A 21703-nucleotide genomic window follows, 5' to 3' on the forward strand; every position below is an offset into this window, starting at 1 on the left:
TATCAGCTACACTAGTTCCTGCTTCAGTTTCCCCGGTTATCCACCAGCGCATCTGAGGAGGCAATATACATGTACCATCACTAATTGCCAACTTTGGTTTCACTTCATTTACATGCTAACATAGTTGTAAAGCCTTTATTAGACTGACAGTGAGGCTAATAAAAGACATGGCGTCTAACGCTAAACTGAACGTCTTGGCTGTGCGTGACGGGGCAGCTTCATGAAGAAACGCCTGGACTGTCCAGCATAAGAGGGCTCAATAACTAACCCTCCTGTAAATACACTGGACATTTACTCGACCCTCTACCATTCTTTGCTTAAGCGATGAGAGTAGATGTGTATGTAAGCTGCCCCTAGCAACTGACACAGGACTGGCCCTTAGTATAAAATGAGGTAAAAACTGGCCCAGGTCTGCTCCTTCCCCTCTACAATCACTACAGTAGATTGAGAAACACGGATGAGCTGGAGAGCAGCGGTGTCATGGCAGTACCTAAGAAATGCTGAGCGACGCAGTACCACTCTTAACCTGTGGATGGCGTCTGTGGTGGAGCAGCAGGAGGCACTAGAGTGGAGGATAACAGGTTTCAATGTGCAGTGAAGAGAACAAATCATGTAATTGTTTAGAGACATGGATTTGTATAGTAAGCACTTTTTCTGATGTGAAAAATGTATAATTATGTTCTAAACTGAATACATATCGAATCGTTATGCACACTAAGAAATGAATGCCAGTATTGTGGGGAAAATAAAAACAGCAAGTGGTTTTGCCTTGCTCATCCATGATTTGACAGGACCATTAAAAAAAACATTTCTTTTTTTCTCTGAGATTGGTGAGCTAAAATGTCCCTCCGGTGCTTCTATCAATGAAATGAATGAAATGTGACCTACTGTGTGTCTTTCCAAGCAAATCCTTTTGTTATAAAAATATATTTTTTCTTTTAAAATAATAATACAGTTTTTCTTAAGTTCTCCCTATCAAGCTGAACAGCAAAACTATTTTCTTTCTTTTCTAACAGAAAGTCTCAGAAGCTTAGAGAGAGAAACGGAGAGCAGCAGAGACACTAGAGCGTCATAATGACATCTAGTTTTTCCTCTTGAATGTCATCTGCTCACTCGTTCATTCAGGAAGAAGAAGAGCTTTCAGGCCTCAGGAGCATTTGCATAATGGTGTTTTTCGTCAAAGTAGAGACATCTCACCAACTGACCAATAAAAATAAAAAAAATCTCAAAAGAAAAAACAGCACAATCCCACAAATTCTATAAAAACAAGTATTGTACTTGAAAACTACAAGTTAAGAGAAAAAAAACAACACATCACTTTACTCTGTCTCGCATGTCTCTGCTCAGTCATTTTATAAGGGGAAAAGTACAAATCAGACGTTTGAAAAAGAAAACAAAGGAACAAAAATTCCAATGCTACAAAGAAACCGCAAACATATGTACAAGACCCTGTATTTCTTGAGAGAGTATGAATGAGCTGTCTGTGAGAGAACGAACCTCCGCAGATAGCACACGTACATCTGCAAGATGTCTGTTGAAGATCGTTTGATCTGGAAAGCATCTGCTGTGCACAAACATCTGACAGACGTCTGTAAGATGTCACTTTTACACATTCTAAATCATAGACATCTTTTAGATGTCAAATAAACATCTTAAAGACATCTAATAGGAAATGTCCTATAGACATATTGCAGATGAGCAAACACTCTAAAAATAAGTCTTCCAGATGTAAATGCAGATGTAAAAATAGACATCTCCATGATGTACGTGTACTATCAGTGTCCCCGTCAACCTGTTTTCATGTCCCTTCGGTTTCCACCCCTTGCTTGTGAATCGTGGTGCAAAGTCAACAGCAGCACTTTGTAAGGGCCTTAATAAGTGTCATTTGCAGAAACCTTCCTTCCCAACGGCATCACCAGATAACGCTAGAAATGCTGGTCTCGCGCGGCAGCAGCGGAAGCATGGCATTGTTGACGTGCTGCTCCTCCAGCGTCGGCTGCTGCTCACGGCCCGGCTTGCCCTGCGCCCGCTGGCCATTCAGAAGAGTCATGGGGATGTTGCAGTAGGTGTGCTGGCTGCCCAGAGAGGACAGCGGCGGGAGGGTGCCGGACGCGGGAATGTCGTACTCGTAGCTCCTGTAGTAGTGCTTCTGCCGCAGCTGCGTGTGGTACGTGTTGTGGAAGGTGGAGCGCAGCTCGGGATGCGCGGTGGCCATGGCGGTGGAGGTGGCCGCAGCCATAGAGATGGCAGAGACAGTCTGCAGCTCTCCAAATGGACCCTGCTCGCTGATGTCTAGCACCTGCTCGTGCGACAGCTTGGGCTCGGGCCGCTTAAAGGGCATTTCGTACTGCAGCTGCTTCCAGAACTTGGAGTTGAGTTTGCTGCTCTCAGGTCCCGGCCACTTGATGACCGTCAGCAGTTTGATGGTGTGTTTGAGAGCCTCCACCTCCTGGTAGTTCATGATTCCCCTTAGCTCGGCGCATTCGATGAGGATGACTTTGATCTCGCCGCTGACCAGCATGTTGCGCAGCCGTGTCTCCAGCTCAAAGATGCTCCAGCCACGCCTCACCACGTAGTTGGGCGTCATCACGATGATGAGGCGTTTGCTCTGGTCGACGCAGCGAGCCACGTCCTCGATATACGCTGAGAGAGAGAGAGAGAGAGCGTCAGTGGCTTCTATGTATTTAAATCTGGCAAACATATCAACATCATTCTTGCTTTTATTTTGTTTTGCTTTGAATATGACAGCATGCAGATAAATCAGAAGAAAACGCAAATCTAATATGATCTACGCTGTAAAAAAATGTTTTTAAAGACACTCCTTGTGAAATTTATTAGCATATTATTAGTGAAATCTGATTTAAAGCCAATTATGTTCAGGGTAAATACTGCCATAGCACAGCACTGTATGTAAAACTCTCTGTCAAAGAACTTCACTAAGATGTGAAATAAAAACAGCGGAATGACTCAATGAACACACTGAAAACATAGAAGGGGGAACAGGTCAGACATCGAACACAAATCCTCATCTGAACGAGACCCTGTGGCAGTTCTCAAGTTTTATATTTTGGTCTAACACAGCATGGCTGAGAAAACCATACAAGCTGCATTACTCTGGTCTAAACCTGACAAAAGGGCCTGCAAATGACTTTTATTCATTGGTCACAACTGTGGCTTCAATCTGGTGAAAGTGAGTTTTATCTCTGTGTGTGTGTGTGTGTGTCTGTCTGTCTGTCTGTCAGATGACCACACCATAGGACTGGGCAATATGCTAAAAAGAATATCTTAACAATAATCGCCTTAAATAATATGTCGCGATAAACAATAATATCGTTTACCCAAGACCCGACACCGCCGGAAACACCAATGCCAACAATAAAAACAATTTATGCACCATAAACACAAAACCTTGTTCAGTTTGGCTGCACTTTACCTAATAATAGCCAGCGATTCAGTTAATTATTAACATGTTAATGGTTGGTTTTACTTTTCTTTAGTTTTAGGTTTTAGTTTGTGCTTAAACTAACAAAAAACATTAGCTTTTCAGCTCTGTTCTTATTAAATACGTGTTCGAAATTGATTTCATTTTCTGAGGAAAACTGTTGAGAAAAATTTAACAGAACCCAATTTTAAGTTCATCATGGTGAAGGTGGACATTCTGCTGGTGATTGTAAGAATGATAAATGCATGTTGGTGTCATACAGTAATGTCTTGAATAAAATACGCCTATTTTTCAGACGTTTCCCTTTCTTATTGGCACCTGAGTAGACACCTCACAGTCATTATCATCTCACACATGGATCGGCATTTTCTATAATGTATTTCTATAATAAAAATACATATCTGATATGACACAATATAATTCTTATTATCAAGGATTAAAGATTAAACGGAAAAAAAGAAAGAAAAACGATTGGACAACCATCAATTAGGCGGCGATATGCACTAAGCATGTAAATGACCATTGAACAAAAGAAAACAGAAACGGCATGGCGCGCTTTTTCTAAGCGTCCGTTTCCATAGTCACTCATCGATTCGTCGCTCTGTTGAGAATGTCTTGAGTCTTAACCGGGAACATACTCTGTGTTGAATGAACTTACTCCCGGACGCGTTTTTGGAACCAACATACCTCGAGTAAGCAGGTTTTAGGTTAATCAACCGAAAGTTCAGGGTTTAGCTGACGGTAACTTAACCTGTTAACCTTCGCCCCCCCCCCCCATTTTGGGCCTCACAGGTGAAAATAACCTACCTAAATTAAAACGGTAACAGTTCCTGACAAAGTGTGCTACACAAACAAATTAGGTATCTTTGGAAAGAAGACACTCTAGGCTTTACTATCCATCATCCAGAGTTGATAATGCTCAAAAAGATAAAAGGTTATAGACACTGATGTGCCTTGAAAAATATTTTTCCACACTGAATGTTTTTTTTTTTCATATACAAATACATGAAATAAGTCCTGGAGCAATCCAGAAAAGTAATGGATTGAAAGCCACATGTCTCATGAATGTTAATTTCAAATTTGAAGAAGATACCATGAAAAATGAGATTCCTGCAATATTTGTTCTGAAACTATTTATAGTCCTCCCAGCCCCGTTTGAGGAAAAATAACCACCAAATGGATTGCAGAATTATACAAACTATTTTAGTCATTATACATATTCCTGCATAGTTTTTCAATTATAAAATAATAGACAGAATTTTATACATCATATAAGTGATTTATTTGAGCACTAAAAAATACAAAAATAATTATTTGAGTAATAAAAAGGAAAAAAAATTGAAAAAAATGCTTTGTATATAGTATGTATACTGAAGTATTCTGATTGCCAGACATGAAGTGATATTGGCAGACATGGTCATACAGTCAGTAATCACACACTGATGTGCTTCCATTCAGATGATAATCAAACAGATGGGCCATATAATCAATAATAGCTGATCATTGAATCACAATGATAGCCGTCATAGAGTCGGTAATAAACACGCTGATGTCCGTCCATACATATGATAATCATGCAGATACGGCCACATTCCCCACACAATACACAAACACGCATATAAAAGATGTAGAAGGAAAAAAAAACAGTTTTTTATGAAAAAGGTAGATCGCTAAGTTACGCCCCGCTCAGATGACAGCTGCGTCACAGCGTGCGTTACGCGCTGGCAGGAGAGAGCGCCAAATTCAAATAATATATATTCCGCTTTTCTGAGACTTCTTTTTCCGTGGACGGTCTCATTCTGTTTGTAAAACTGTATGCTACAGCACCGTGTTGTTTTTTTACCACCAAGACGCTGTTTTTGAGCGTAATTTATTCCATAACGGACGCGAACAATAACTCTCCCGAAGAAATGAAATGTAAACAAAGGAATACTCATCCTTATTATAATGTTATTGTTTCGCTGGACTAAAAGTGCTCGCTGGGATGTTGTTCTGTGGACCCTTAACTCTCTAACTAAACTGGGATTTCAGCAGTGGACGCGTTTGTGGCTCGTTATTACAATGATAATGGTACGTACTGCTTTTTTATTCTGCATGTTTTTATGTGTACTGCTTACACAAATGTAGCAAATACATTCCTTATAAGCTTTCCATCGGAAAACACCGATCTGTCGTCGATGCTTGAGGCTTAGACCTTCAGAATGATATATAGTTTGTCAAGATTAATGATATTCTTTCACGTTAAATTTATTCATAAACAAACTAGTGGGGACAAAAACGCTTCAGTGCGCCGTCGCTCTGGCAAACGTTAACAGGTTGACCGTGCTTTCTGGAATACACCCCAGAATTGAAACCACTTTTTTCCGGGTTTTTTCTATTATCATCTATTACCTGACATCAACATCTTCTATATACAATAATATCGTCATATTGCCCAGCCCTACTACATCAGTACAGTAACACATTTAGTCAGAAAGGTCTTATTGTTAAATGCGGTCATAAAGCTTAATGAATTCTATCTTATCTCAGTTATCTCTAGTCTTACTTCACAACAAATGATAACGGAAGAACATAATAACACTGTCCAAACCCCACCCGTCCAAAACCACTCGCTCTCTAACAGGAGAAACTCCCAAAGCCTCTCTTAGACTCATCCAAGTCGATCGCTTCATCTCATTTTCTACATTCACAACATATGATGGTGTATGGCTCAACCTGAATCCCGGTTCAACTCAGCGCCACGTCCCAATTTCCCCCAAAGGTGAAGTCTGCAAAAAGTTGCGAGTCAGATTTGTTGACACAAGTGGAAAAGGGCATGGAAGAATACCTCTAAGGAGTCTTGTGTCATCCTGGAAATGATCATTGCTGAAACCTAGACATAAATATTTCAACATTGAAAGTCTGATCAGCCGATTCAGCAGAAAGTCAATCAGAGAAACAAACCAGCGAGGACTTCCACAAGAGAAACTGGCATAACTGTGTGTTTTTGCCTTAGGATTTTCAGTTACGTTCACCAGTTTATCCAGTTTAATATGGGACTTGTAGCTGCAGGGCTAACAGAGCTAACAGAGTAACATATGCTTACACTTCCCTTCATTTTAGTCGTTCACATCCGTGAAGTTATTTATATCAAACACGGCTTGAGCTGCTCAGTGAAGAGCCAATAACTCCTAAACACAAACATGAATCAATGCTTTCTTAGCCCTGATTGTGAGCACCTCGTCCCATATTAACATCTAACAGTCCCCGTACAAGAGACATGAATGTAGACAAAACTCACACGAAAATGTGTGAAATAAAAGTGAAAAGGGCAAGACAGATGTACGAGTCGAATCAGACCAGCAAACAAAAACATACAAGCAAACAAGAAGCAAATAATGTTCAAGAAGCTTCACTCAAAACACTGTTATAAATATTACTTTGAATTGAAAGAAAATTACAGACCAAACAAAAAGCTTATCAAACAAAAGATACTTGAAATGAAATATGATGCTGAAAATAAACATGAAGCATTCGATAGGGTGAAGATGCAGCACTACACACAAATGTTTACACACACTCACACACACCTTACAACGAATGCAACTTACTTCCAGTTGGGATCAAGTCCCTGTCAGGAATGAAGAGTTTATACCCATAATGCTTTTCCAGAACGTCTGGCAGAATCTCCAATGCAAAACGTTCCTCCTCTCTGGTTTCCTGACTCCACTGGTCTGGATCCACTTTAGTGTAGGACACGTATGCATCATAGTCTTTATTTTCTAAAAACACACACAGAAAGGAGAAAAAGTAAAACGAGTTTCCACCACACAAAAGCAGCATTCATAACCTGTAACTGCAGCAGCATTTATGATCCTGAGCAGAAAATACACTATTCCCTTCACACCATCTGTGTTCAGATCTCCAAAGCCCATGAAAGGTTTGAATTGGAACTTAGTACTCTTCTTCAGTTTATTGGACAGAAATTACCTCACGGAGAAAGACAGTCAGGCGGATCATGAGTTTGAGTGTGTCCATGAGGAAGCTTCAGGTTCTTTATCAGCTTTGGCTTCGGCAGAAAGTGCTAACTCTGATGTCGATTGAGAAGATCTGTCTAGCTCTGTCTGTCAGGTCATTAAAAATTAGCTTCTGTGTGCCTGGAGAGGCACAACAAGAGACCGTATGATAATGAATTAAAGTCAAAGGGCTCCACAAACGACTGATTGTTTTAAAAAGGGTCTAAAAAATGTACCTATTTAAAAAGTCCTTCAATGTTTACATTTCTTTTAGTGCCTAAATTTCTGTGTTAATCTTAGTTGGCAGCTGTTTTAACTGAGTTTCTTAATTGCTTTAATTGTTTTAATTTATTATGACACTTTTGAAGCACTTTGAGATTTTCTTTAAAATGTAAAATGCTCTAATAAAAAAAAGTATTATTATTATTATTAAAGGCATTTTACTGTCTCTTTGCCTCCCTATTTCTCATCTTCCTCCTCCATCAGCTTCAGAAGCACCAGTTAACATCTGCAGGCTTCACTGAACCAAAAGCAGAAGTAACGACTCTCAAAGAAAAGCCCCACTGGATCAAAACTCACATCAGAAAATCAAGAAAATCAAAAACATTGGAACATCAACAAAATTTGATATACGAAATTAGGAAAAAGGGCAAGGGAAATAGCTGACTAAAGGTGTTGGCTCATATGGTCATATTTTTATGTAAAATATGCTTATTTGCTTTTATGTTATATTTAATATTTCTTTTACTTCAGTAAAAAAAAAAAAATTCCAGTAAGTTCAGTGTTACAGAAGGAGACTTCACAATCGGGATATAAAAAGAGGTAAGGTTGATTTAGCAGATGAGCAATGGCAGGAGATAGTAGCGGTGAGTATCTGATGCAGAGACGTTGAATGATGAGATGAGTGTATCACTGAACAGAGTTGTATCTGACAGGAGCTCGTGGATGAAGAGGAGAACCACACACCTCGACGCTTCGCCGTGAAGCTCCAGGGAGGACGAACAGGGATCCAGGACACGGATGGACACAACACTCGGAGAGAACACAAGAGGTAAGTACACAGGCAGGTAAGTAACAGGTAGGTCATAGCATACAGGAGTCCACTTCGTATGAACAAGACCGGACGTTTGACTGTAGTGAGGTGTGTGGTTATATGGTGTGCCTTGATGAGGTGATCATAATGTGCAGGTGTGCTCATTAGAACTCGGGTGAAGGTGCTCGCTGTGATTGGCTGGAGTGAGAGCCTGGTCGATCTGTGACATTACCCCCCTCTGCACGGCCCGCTCCAGAGGGCCGAAAGCCCCGATGTCGTGGTGGCCTTCCCTTTCCTCTGGGAGCTGGACGTTTAGGATGGGTCGCATGGAATTCCTCCAGTAACGTTGGTTCTAAGATGTCATCTCTGGGGACCCATGATCTCTCCTCTGGACCCTAATCCTCCCAGTCCACCAAGTACTCCAAGCGGCCACTACGGCGCCGGGAGTCCAAGATCTCCTTCTCCATATATATGGCTCCGTCCTCTATTATTAATGGGAGAGGGATTTCCTCACTCAGACCAGGCTCTGTGGAGGGAGAAACAGGAGAGTGATAAGGTTTCAGGAGTGAGACGTGAAAGGTAGAATTAATTCGGTAATGTGGGGGTAACTGCAACTGAAAGGTTACCGGGTTGACTTGTTTTAGAATGGTGAAGGGACCAACATATCCGGGACTCAGCTTCTTGCAGGGCAGGCGCAGTTTGATGTCCCTCGTTGACAGCCAGACCTTCTGTCCCTGTTGATATTGCGGGGCTTCAGACCTGCGAAGGTCCGCTGTCATCTTGCGCCTGCACACTGCTCACTGGAGCTGATGATGAGCATTATCCCAGACCCTCTCGCTCACTCGGAACCAGTAATCCACCGCAGGTACTTCCAAAGGTTCCCCTGACCAAGGGAATAAAGGTGGCTGGTAGCCGAGCACGCACTGGAAAGGAGTGAGTCCAGTCGCAGCTTGACGTAATGAGTTCTGGGCGTACTCGGCCCAGCCAATGAACTGGTTCCAAGAGTCCTGGTGGCTATGGCAGAAGGTTCGCAGGAAGCGGCCGATCTTCTGGATCTTCCTCTCCGTCTGGCCGTTGGTCTGGGGATGGTATCCTGACGATAGACTCACGGTCACATCTAGGAGTTTGAAAAAACCCTTCCATACTCTGGAAATGAATTGTGGACCACGATCCGACACGATGTCTTCGGGAATGCCAAAATACCTGAAGACATGATTGAAAAGGAGTTCCGCCGTCTCCATGGCGGTGGGAAGACCTCCAAGGGGAAGAAGTCGACAGGACAATTACCAAAATACAAGTGTTCCCCTCTGATGCAGGCAGGTCGGTGACTAAGTCTACTCCCAGATGTGACCATGGACGGTTGGGAACGGGCAGCGGAAGGAGTTTGCCTGCTGGTAGGTAGCGAGGGCTCTTGCACTTAGCATACTCTGCGCATCCCTGAACAAACCTTCTCACATCCCTGGCCATGCTGGGCCACCAGTATCGATCTTTCAACAGCGAGAGGGTACTGTTGGTCCCTGGGTGGCCAGTGCCCAGAGAATCGTGAGCGGAGCGGATGATGGAAGTGCATGTAGTCTGGGGATATATTGTTTACCAGGGGGGCAGCCCGGCGGAGTGGCTGTGAAGGCATTGGCAGGAGTAGCCGGTTCTGAACTCCACTGGATGGGACAGGCGAAGATTTTGTCTGGGATGATTGACTCAGGAACTTCGTCGATTTCTTCAGTAGCATGGATACGGGACAGGACATCTGCTTTGGTATTTCTGGATCCTGGATGGTACGAGATTGAAAAATTGAACCGGGTGAAGAAGAGGGCCCAACGTGCCTGGCGGGGATTGAGTCATTTAGCATCTCTTAGGTACTGCAAATTCTTATGGTCTGTAAGGACGGTGAAAGGATGTTGTGCACCTTCCAGCCAATGCCTCCATTCCTCGAGGGCGAGCTTGATAGCCAGGAGATCTAGATTGCCTATGTAATAGTTCTTCTCCGCCGGGCTGAACTTTTTGGGAAAGAAGGCACATGGATGGAGTTTGGCCGGGTTCCCCTGTTGCTAAGAAAGCACGGCTCCTATTCCTGAAGTGGAGGCGTCAACCTCCACAACGACAGGTTTCTGGGGATCAGGATGCATGAGGATAGGAGCGTGGGTAAAGGCTTCCTTCAACTTCTCAAAGGCCTCCGTGGCAGCTGGAGTCCAGGACAGAGACTTGGGCCTATTCCTTAGCAGGTTGGTGAGGGGACTGGTAATGGCGCTGTAATCCTGGATACATGTTCTATAAAAGTTGGCAAAGCCTAAGAATCTCTGGAGTTCCTTGATATTGGAGGGTACCGGCCGGGTTCGGATTGCCTCCACCTTCCCCTCGTCAGAATCAGAAAGAGCTTTATTGCCAAGTGTGTTTGCACACACAAGGAATTTGTCTTGGTGTTATGAGCTTCCAGTACAGAAAGTACAAACATAGTGCAGACAACATATAATTAAGGTGATAAAGAACACTAATGAAGAGAATATACAATAATTAAGAATAACAATAGTAATAAAAATAAAAATATACAGAAAAGAGACATGACCATAGACAGAACTGTGAATGTGCATGTGTCCTATGTACAGATGAAGGTTTGATGAGTTATTTACAGATGTACAGTACCGGGGTGTGTTATGTGTTGTTCAGGTGGGATACGGCTTGGGGGAAAAAACTGTTCTTGTGTCTGGCTGTTCTGGTGCTCAGTGATCTGTAGCGCCGGCCAGAGGGCAACAGTACAAAGAGAGAGTGAGCTGGGTGTGAGGGGTCCAGAGTGACTTTCTTAGCCCTTTTCCTCACTCTGGAGGTGTAAAGTTCTTGGAGGCTGGGCAGAGGGGCACCGATAATTCTCTCAGCAGTCCTAACTGTTCTGATGTCTGTTTTGGTAGCTGAACCAAACCAAACAGTTATAGAAGAACATAGGACAGACTCTATGATTGCAGAGTACAACTGTTTCAGCAGCTCCTGAGGCAGGTTGAACTTCCTTAGCTGGCGGAGGAAATACAGCCTCTGCTGGGCCTTTTTCGCAATAGAGTCAATGTGATTGTCCCACTTCAGGTCCTGAGAGATGGTGGTGCCCAGGAATCTGAATGACTCTACTGAAGTCACAGTGCTGTTCATGATGGTGAGTGGGGGGAGAGCAGGGGGGTTTCTCCTGAAGTCCACTATCATCTCCACAGTTTTGAGCGTGTTCAGCTCCAGGTTGTTAAGACTGCACCAGACAGCCAGCTGCTCAACTTCCTGTCTGTAAGCAGACTCGTCACCGTCCTTGATGAGGCCTATGACTGTAGTGTCGTCCGCAAACTTCAGGAGCTTGACAGAGGGGTCCTTTGATGTGCAGTCATTCGTGTAGAGGGAGAAGAGCAGTGGGGAGAGAACGCAACCCTGAGGGGCGCCAGTGCTGATGGTGAGAGTCCTGGATGTGAGTTTGCCCAGCCTCACTAGCTGCTGCCTTTCTGTCAGGAAGCTGGTGATCCATTGACAGATGGAGGAGGGCACAGAGAGCTGTCTCAGTTTGTCTGAGAGAAGGTCAGGTATGATGGTATTGAAGGCCGAGCTGAAGTCCACAAATAAGATCCTTGCATAATTCCCAGGTTTGTCGAGGTGTTGCAGGATGTAATGCAGTCCCATATTGACAGCGTCATCCACAGACCTGTTTGCTCTATAGGCAAACTGAAGAGGATCCAGCAAGGGTCTAGTGATGTCCTTCAGGTAGGCCAGGACCAGTCTCTCAAGTGACTTCATGACCACAGACGTGAGTGCGACAGGTCTGTAGTCATTAAGTCCAGTGATTTTGGGCTTTTTGGGGACGGGAATGATGGTGGAGCGTTTGAAGCAGCAGGGAACTTCGCACAGCTCCAGAGATCTGTTGAAGATCTGTGTAAAGATGGGGGCCAATTGGTCAGCACAGACTTTTAGACAGGCAGGTGAAATACCGTCTGGTCCTGAAGCTTTCCTAGATTTCTGTTTTCTGAAGACCCGGTTCACATCCTCTACACAGACTTTAAACGCAGGTAGAATGGTGGGGGAGGGTGTAAGGGGGGTTGCAGGGGGGGAAGGTGAATGTGTGAAGTGCAGATCAGAGCGGGTGCTGGGTGTCAGTCTGGCCTTTTCAAATCTGCAGTAAAACACATTGAGATCGTCAGCCAGTTGTTGATTCTCCACATACTGTGGGGGTGGTGTCTTGTACATGGTGATGTTCCTCAGACCAGTCCATACCGACGCCGGATCGTTGGCTGAAAGTTCTTTTTTCAACTTCTCAGAGTAGTTCTTTTTAGCCACTCTGATCTCCTTTGTTAGTCTGTTCCTGGCCTGGTTATACAAGATTTTATCCCCACTTCTGTAAGCGTCCTCTTTGGCCTGACGAAGCTGTTTGAGTTTCCCAGTAAACCACGGTTTATCATTATTGAATGATAAGAATGTCCTAGTGGGGATGCATATATCCTCACAGAAACTGATATATGATGTTACTGTCTCTGTGAGTTCATCCAGATCGGTGGCAGCGGCTTCAAAAACAGTCCAATCAGTGAGGTCAAAACAAGCTTTTAAATCTTGCTCTGCTTCATTAGTCCATCTCTTAACAGTTCTTAATACAGGCTTAGAAGATTTGAGTTTTTGCCTATAGGTCGGTATGAGATGAACCAAACAGTGATCAGAGAGCCCCAGAGCTGCCCGTGGGACAGAGTGATATGCATCTTTAATTATTGTGTAACAATGATCCAATATATTACTGTCTCTGGTGGGACATGTAACGTGCTGTCTGTATTTTGGCCATTTGTCCATTTGGATGCCACCACTATCGATGATGTAGCCTAGGAATTGTACTGAGGGTTGATGGAATGAGCATTTCTCGGCTTTGAGGAACAGATGGAACTTCTTCAGTTGTTTTAAGACCTCCGCAACGTGGTGGCGATGTTCGGTCAAGCTCCGGGAGTAAATGAGGATGTCATCGATGTAAACTAAGACAAACTTGTGTAGAAACTCCCAGAGCACCTTGTGCATAAAATCCTGGAACACGGAGGGGGCGTTGACAAGGCCATACGGCATAACTAGGTACTCATAGTGGCCGGTTGGTGTAGCGAAGGCTGTCTTCCACTCGTCCCCCTCGTGTATCCGGATGAGGTTGTACGCGCTGCGGAGGTCTAGCTTCGTGAAAATGGTGGCACCACGAAGATGTTCCAGGGCCGCTGGGACGAGAGGAAGGGGGTAACGAAACTTCACAGTAATATTATTTAGAGCCCGGTAGTCAATGCAAGGCTGCAATCCTCCGTCCTTCTTGGCCACGAAGAAAAAACTTGAAGTAACAGGGGAGGTGGACGGGCGGATGTAACCTTGCTTCAAAGCCTCGCCGATATACTCCTCCATGGCCTTCTCTTCTGGAAGTGACGGGGTAAATTCTACCCTTGGGCACTGGCTCACCTGGCAGGAGATCGATCGCACAGTCCCATGGCCGATGAGGAGATAATTTAGAGGCCTTCTTCAGGCTGAACACGTCTCTGAAGGGGGCATAACATGATGGAATGTCAACTGATTGTTTCTCGACTGGACTTTCAATGGATGTGGAATTCACAGGGATCTTTGGAATAGCTTGGTTGAGTGGGTGCGGGATTCTTGGGAAGCAGTCTGGAAAACATTGAATGCCCCACTTCAGGACCTCCCCGGTGCGCCAGTAGATGTGGGGTTCATGCTGTACGAACCAGGGGCGCCCAAGGACGATGTCAGTGTGCGCTCCCTACAGAACCAACAGGGTGATGTTTTCCTCATGCAGTTGACCAAACCTTAGATGAACAGGACCAGCACTATATCGAATGGTGGTTCATCCTATGGGTTTTCCAGTAATCGAATTGATCTGGTAGATGGTTTGGTTGGCAACGGTCGGGAGATTGAGTTGGCGGCAGACGCTCCCGGAGATTAAGTTACCGGCGGAACCGGAATCAAGAAGGGCTTGCACTGGAATGGAAACATTAGAGGCAGTAAGCATGACTTCAGCCATGAGTGGCTTCATATTCTGAGAGATAGGTTGAATGGCACTCACCAAGAGTTGCGGTGGACGAACGGGGCATGTTGACCTGATATGCCCACTCTTTCCACAGTACAAGCAAAGCCCTTCTTTTAGTCGCCTCTGCCGCTCGTGATCGGTAAGGTGAGTTCGATCAGTTTGCATAGGTTCTGGAGGGAGGCTTGCCTCTGGGTGGCGAAAGGGAGGAGAACAACGGGCTAATGATGGTTGTTCGGCGAGACAGGATTGCATGAGTGTGGAAACGCGGATAGATTGTTGAATGAAACTCTCCAATCCACAGGAGTCATCCAAACTGGCTAGTTGCAACCGCAATCTGGGCTCTAAACCTTGACGGTAAGTGGTGAGTAGGGCTCGCTCATTCCACCCACTGGCTGTCGCTAGGGTCCTAAACTGAAGGGTATAATCGAAGATGGAACTGGTACCCTGACGGAGGTGATAGAGCTGATCACTGATGGATGGGTCCCCATCTACTCGCCCGAACACTTCATGGAAGTGGGTGGTGAAACTCTGATAAGATTGAGTTACTGGACCAGACTAAGAGAAAATAGTTTCAGCCCACTGCAGTGCCTTGCGGAAAGAAGTGATACTATAAAGGCCATCTTAGATTTTTCTGAAGGGTACAGATGCGGTTGCATGTCGATGTTTAATGAACATTGCAGAAGGAACCCGTTGCACTCCTCCGCCACACCAGAGAAGGGCGCTGGTCTGGCCATGGGACTGGAGATCATGGGCGATGAAGAAGCCGTGGTTCCGGTGACTGGGGTGATCGGAGGTGCTGGCGATGGTGAAGGGGCAAGAACTCGTCGGAGGTGATCCACGAGCCCCTGAAACGGATCCGGATTGCTCATCTGAACCTTCGGCGTTGGTCCGGTCTTCTGTTACAGAAGGAGACTTCACACTCAGGATATAAAAAGAGGTAAGGTTTATTTAGCAGATGAGCAACGGCAGGAGATAGTAGCGGTGAGTATCTGATGCAGAGACGTTGAATGATGAGATGAGTGTATCATCTATGAACAGTTTTATCTGACAGGAGATCATGGATGAACAGGAGAACCACAGACCTCGACGCTTCGCCGTGAAGCTCTAGGGAGGACAAACAGGGATCCAGGACACGGATGGACACAACACTCGGAGAGAACACAAGAAGTAAGTACACAGGCAGGTAAGTAACAGGTAGGTCGCTGAGATAGCATACAGGAGTCCACTTCATATGAACGAGACCAGACTGTAGTGAGGTATGTGGTTATATGGTGTGCCTTGATGAGGTGATCATGATGTGCAGGTGTGCTCATTAGAACTCGGGTGAAGGTGCTCGCTGTGATTGGCTGGAGTGAGAGCCTGGTCGATCTGTGACATTCAGGCAGCCAAAACCTAAAAATGTGGTGACTTTGGTGACATCTGGTGGCTTTTGATGGTATAAAAATATAAAAATTATCTTAATATTATAATATAATGAAATATAATATAATATTTAAATTAATTAAAATTATTGCTTTGGATAAAATCATCTGCTAAATGACAATGTAAATGTAAATGCAAATGTAAAATATATAAAATATCAATAGCCACTAGTTAGCTGTAGTTTTCAATGGCTTTTTTTGTGGATGAATGTGTGTGTGTGAGAGAGAGTGAGTGAGAGAGAGTATGATTGTTTGACACATTGAGAATGTTGTATAGGCTCACCCCTTCATTTATGTGTGTGTTTGATCTGCATTGTGCTGGATTTATTGGACAAATAAAAACAAATGCCTTGAATTTTAGTATTTCCCATTCATTTCCTATGGGAGAAATTTAGGAGGTTTTTTTTTCAACCACTTAACTTTGTTAAATCAAATTTTTTTGTGTGTTCAGGTGGCAAACTTAGAAAAGTAATCAAGTCTTGAACCGCTCAGATTAAGGAAACTATAAAAAGATTTCTCCAGAGGATTTTGTCCAGATTGCCCAAGTTCATCCATTTTTATATAAAATATGCTTATTTCTTTGGTATATTTAATATTTATTTTACTTCAGTAAAAATAAGTTAGGGTTAGGTTTCTGTGTATGCCTGACATGCATTGAGTTGGATTTATTGATTTTTATTGGAGAAAAAAATAAAAGTTTTGAATTTTGTGTGTTCAGGTGGAAAACTTATGAAAAGTAGCCAAGTCTTGAACCACTCAAAATTAAGGAAATATTTTTTTACAAAAAACAAAATAAAATGATTTTGCCCAAATTTGTCCCGAAGGATGATTGAGGGTTAACATATTATTTATTAGGAAATTATTTATTTATTTATTAGGTGCTTCAATATTTATTCGTATTCCTATCTACAATCAGCATATATCTGAGGAACACAAACCAACCAACAATTAACCTTAGGGATATGTTAATGTTCATGAAAATATAACTGGTCAATAAAGCATTTTATTGCCTTGTGCCTCTTCACTGAATCCTGTATTGTGAAGGAGAAACTGATCCACCATAACGGCACAGGAATATTGATGAATTCCAAAGTGCTCTGTGTAGATTATTGAAACTTCTCTCTAAAATTCCTTACCTGCGTCCACATCCTCACTGCCAAAGTGATTTCTGTAGAAGATCATGAGTTCAATTCTGTAACACTTATACAGGGACACCAAAAATATCAACATCAGCAGAATGGCTCCCAAACCTCCAGCCAGCTCCACCGTATACATGAGTTCTGCTGAGAGACAGACAGAGACAGTTAAAATACACTCAACATACATCAGCAAATGCTCGTGAAACATCTCGTCATCTGTTTAGAACATTGTTCTTTCCATCCTGTGTGCGTTAAATATGTCAAACCAATGCCAAAGTGAGCAAGCTCTTCCTGCGCTCCACCAATGTGTTTGTGATGTTCTTCTTCTGTGTCTTTATGTGAGCAGAGTGTCTGAGAAAGTCCCGCCGCTGATGTGATATTAAATTGAAGAGGATCATTCGTCTCTGATCAGCTGCAGCGGCGGGATGAAGATCAATCCTCTGTAAATGGACAGAGTTCATGCTGCGACATACCCAGCGGACGTTGTCCTCATGCTCTCGTGTCGAGTCAGGTCTGCATCAGCGGTCATCTCTGTTCATCGCCAGTGACATTTTGAATCATGTCAGAGAGCAGAGATGACGGCTGTTTTCGAGTGTTTGTGTACAATATTCTGGAATGAACGATGGAAGCTGATGAATTCACTGTTTGTCAGAGGAAACTGCCGCATTGATGCATCTGCTGGGAATTAGAGCCGTGCTGCTTTTCTCAGTGTGTCTGTTTGGAAAGGAAGCGTCTAGTGTTGATAGATCCCACAGGTTCCGGGATCTGATGGTAACTGGTCATTAAAAGCTTAACTCTCAGATGTGTGAGTGCTGGGCAGAACACCAATAAACTCAACACGACGTCTATTTGTAGGCAAACAGATCTTTCTGTTTCCCTCATCTGAGCCATTGGATTTAAAAACAAGTGTCAAGTGTTGCAGTGGACTCGAATCAGTCCATATGGATGTGTATTTACTAATCAGCACTGAAGGCATGAAATAAACATCAGAGTGAAGAGTGAATCTCAACTGCAGCATAATCTGCCCAGCTTCATTCTCACAGTCAATCTCTTTCATGTACAAAGCGAAGAGGATCGGTCTGCCATCAAAGCCATTTTCAGATTCATATTTTAAAAGATAAATGATTTACTATGTAAAAATATTCTTAACTTAAGGCATCTAGGTCTCTAAGGAAGAAACAAACAAGCTAAGATGTTAAGAAGCATCATTCACAATCAACAAATGCAGACCTGTCCGAACTCCACAATTTAAAAATAAATAAATAAATAAATAAATAAAAAAAATTAAATACAGAGTTGGGTTATATCTACATTGTAGAAAAAGTAGGAAAAAGTAAACCATGTTACTTCAAATAATATAGTTAAAAAACAATAACAGCGTTTTCCCCAAATCAGGCCTTTTGGAATATCAGGAAGTGATACTTGTTGCAAGAAACTGGTCACGTTGACCAATGACAACTGGATTTTACAGTAAGACTACTTCAACATTGACGTGTTTTCCACCAAAACTGAGAGTAGCCGATACATAATCAGTGAGCCACATGGACATAATTTCTGCTCTACTATAAACAACATAAAACAAAACAATGTTAAACGTATACTGGAAAAAATGCCTTCATTACGTACACTTCATTTTTGGAAATATTGTGGACTTGATTGCACAGACACTGTTGGAAGAGAACTGAACTAAGCTGGACATCACTGAATCAGCTGAGTTTAACTGAAACATTGACTGTTTACTACTGTCCTTTTTTAGAGCTATTTTACCGCAGAATTTAATTTTGCTTGCAGTAGACACACTATTTTCCTGTTTAACACTGTAAAGCTGCTTTGACAAAACCTCTTTAGTATAAAGTGCTATAGAAATAAAGGTGATGACTTGACGCATGTTCTTTCAAAATTAATTTGAATAAATTGAATAGACGACTACAGAACTGGCACAGAAGAATTTTGAGCAGCTCACAGCTGAACAAAACGATGGTCTCTTACCCCTCTTGCTGAGCTGGATGTTGGCTTGTCGTCTGCCGTGGCCATTCTCCACATAACAGGAGTAGTTTCCCAGGTCACTCTCCTCTACGGCATCTATGGTCAGTGAGATGGACACCTCCTGCTCTCCCAAGTGCTCCCGAATAGTTCTGGATTGGAGAGAAGAAGGGCAAAACTGTTCAACAACAAACACCTATGATTTGAATCAAATTCACTCTAGAGTTCATGCTGAGCGCAGCCTCCTCCCTGTGTTTCTGCTCCTCAACATCTGTTCTGTTAGACAGACATCCTGACCCACAATGACCCTGTCCAAAAGAAAGTCCATTTCTCAAAACTATGAATCTGTTACACCATTTTTTATTTATTTATTTTTTGTTTCAAACCAAAGACAATACGGGTGAATTACATCATGCTCGAGCATTCACACGATCCTTACCATGCTATCACTAATAAGCAAAATTTTTCACACAACAGTCAGGACGAATAAAAAGGGTTACAATTTAATTGGCTGTGGATCCAAAAATAAAACACACAAAGAGCTCGTGCTCTAGAAGAGATTCTCTGTTGTGATCCGATGTGGATATAAATGTGATTCCAAAATCTGACCGTGTACATTCGGGAAATGTTTCCTCTATTTGTTCAGTACTTTTCACTACATTTCTTCAGTACAATCAGGACTCACATGCACACTTATAGCCTATTTTACTCAAACCAGGCTCTATTCCACCTACATACTGTAAAATTATATATCTAGGAACTGTTCCGATTTGATGACAGCATTTTTTAAACCTGCATACTCACTGCAATTCATGTTCATTTTAGTCACATTTTCAAAGCTTTGTGAGCTATTCAAAGGTAAATTCTAAATTATATCAAAATAACACTGTTTGATATTGTCTTGAATGTTTGACATTTGTAAAACAGAGGGATGCTTGATGGATAATTTTATAGTTTTCAGAAAATGTAACTCACAGTTAATAAAACTTTGAAATTTTGTTTAACAGAATCCCATCCTTCATAAAACACACACACACGACTGCCAAGCTTTCACCAGCACTGTGGGGAAGAACAAAATAACAGGGTTAGCAAGAGAAAAAAAAGTGTCTTTTCTTTGCAGCTGCTATGGAAACTACGTCTGCAGAGAGAGGATGATGATGAGGAGGAGGAATTAATGTCATTAAAGAAACAATGTTTCGGTTCTTGTTCAAAAAGAATGAGGTGACGTTCTGCCCTCTTCATGTTTGTGGATGTTTGACATCATTACAGTGAAGTCAGGACCGATGAGTCCAGAGGCCCAGCAAAGATCAGACTCATTACAGCGTTTGTAGTGGACAGAGACCCAAACCTACTGGGTCTCAAGCCCGTCACTGAGCATTCTAGACGACTCGGATTCAGAAATGAAATTCTACTGTCATTATTGTCAGCTGTCCAATATTAGCAGGCCCTGACTTCTCCTTCAGCCACTGGCAGTCGGTTTCAGTCGCTCTAGTGGTAAAGAATGACAAACTGGCCCTAGGATCGGTTCTGTGACGAACTGACAGCTGACACATGAAGCACAGATGAAAATGCAGAGAAACACATCTTGAGCAAACACACCCTGAAAGTGTGAAGGACTCTGGGCTCCTTCTGATGCTCATAACCAGTGAAAGTAAGTGAGAGAAAAGTCACATACAGTCTGTATCTATACTGATGGAAACATATATAGTATGTGTGCCTTGTCTCTCCTCCATAACACGTCAAGAATGCAACCTGACCTAACCTAAGGGCCCCCAGCCAGCTGCCAGCGCAGGGACCCTGAGAATTTGCTCACTGACAAAACGTTGTCCCCTTAGCTCTGGCCCTGCACGGGCAGCTCTCACTTAGCCTCCAGGAACCCCTCACTAGGCCGACACAGGGCACGCACAATTAATCTACAACAATACATCTATTTCACTTCAAATACTTTTCAGCTACTATAACTTAAGTCTTTGGTAAAAACAGTTATTATACATCTGAAATGGATGCAGTCACCACATATCCTAACTAATGTCTACATCAGGGGTGCCTAACCCTGGTCCTGGAGATCTACCTTCCTGCAGAGTTCAATTCCAAACCCTGATCAAACACAACTGTCTTTAATTATCAAGTGCTCCTTCAGATCCTAATTAGTTGGTTCAGTTGTGTTTGATCAGGGTTGGAGCTGAACTCCGCAGGAAGGTAGATCTCTAGGAACAGGGTTGGGCACCTCTGGTCTATATTGTCAAAAATGTACAGTAGTCAAAGGGGTTTCAAATCAACGGATTTATTAAATACAAAATAGAAAACATTAAATTCAGGTTAATACAGCAACATATAGTCACAAATGTAAATACACAAAAGTTCAAAAGAAAGCAAACAAAGCAATGTAAGATTGTAGGATTTCGACATGTGAAGGTTGATGTGTGCGAAAGGCTTATCTGTAGTACATCAATTTCCGAACACTGTCCATAGCTGATGTTGACTGATAGCAAATGAAAAATCCAACCTCTTGTAATGAAAACATGCTACAGCTCTCAAACACCAGCCTCTTCCTAACCAGGAACAATCAAAAAGAGTCCAGACTCTCCTCTGCTTCAGTCATCTATCTCTTTCTTCTTGAGCATTCATACAAACCTTTATCTATTACAACTGTTTGGGCTAAGGATCTTAATGAGGA

General features: G+C 42.9%; 1 protein-coding gene across 1 annotated transcript in view; it reads right to left on the reverse strand.

The window, feature by feature from the left end:
- Window positions 1-1912: 1912 nt before the first annotated feature.
- Window positions 1913-21703, reverse strand: part of LOC306855220 (interleukin-1 receptor accessory protein-like 1-B) — a gene marked incomplete at both ends in the record, with an annotated part of 267168 nt that continues 247377 nt past the window's right edge. The window contains 4 exons of the mRNA XM_079393738.1: window positions 1913-2643; window positions 7033-7203; window positions 17041-17184; window positions 19033-19178. Coding sequence (XP_079249864.1) covers window positions 1913-2643; window positions 7033-7203; window positions 17041-17184; window positions 19033-19178 — 1192 coding nt within the window. The remainder of the gene's footprint in view (window positions 2644-7032; window positions 7204-17040; window positions 17185-19032; window positions 19179-21703) is intronic.

Source organism: Barbus barbus, assembly GCF_936440315.1.
Source record: "Barbus barbus genome assembly, chromosome: 35".
NCBI lineage: Eukaryota > Metazoa > Chordata > Actinopteri > Cypriniformes > Cyprinidae > Barbus > Barbus barbus.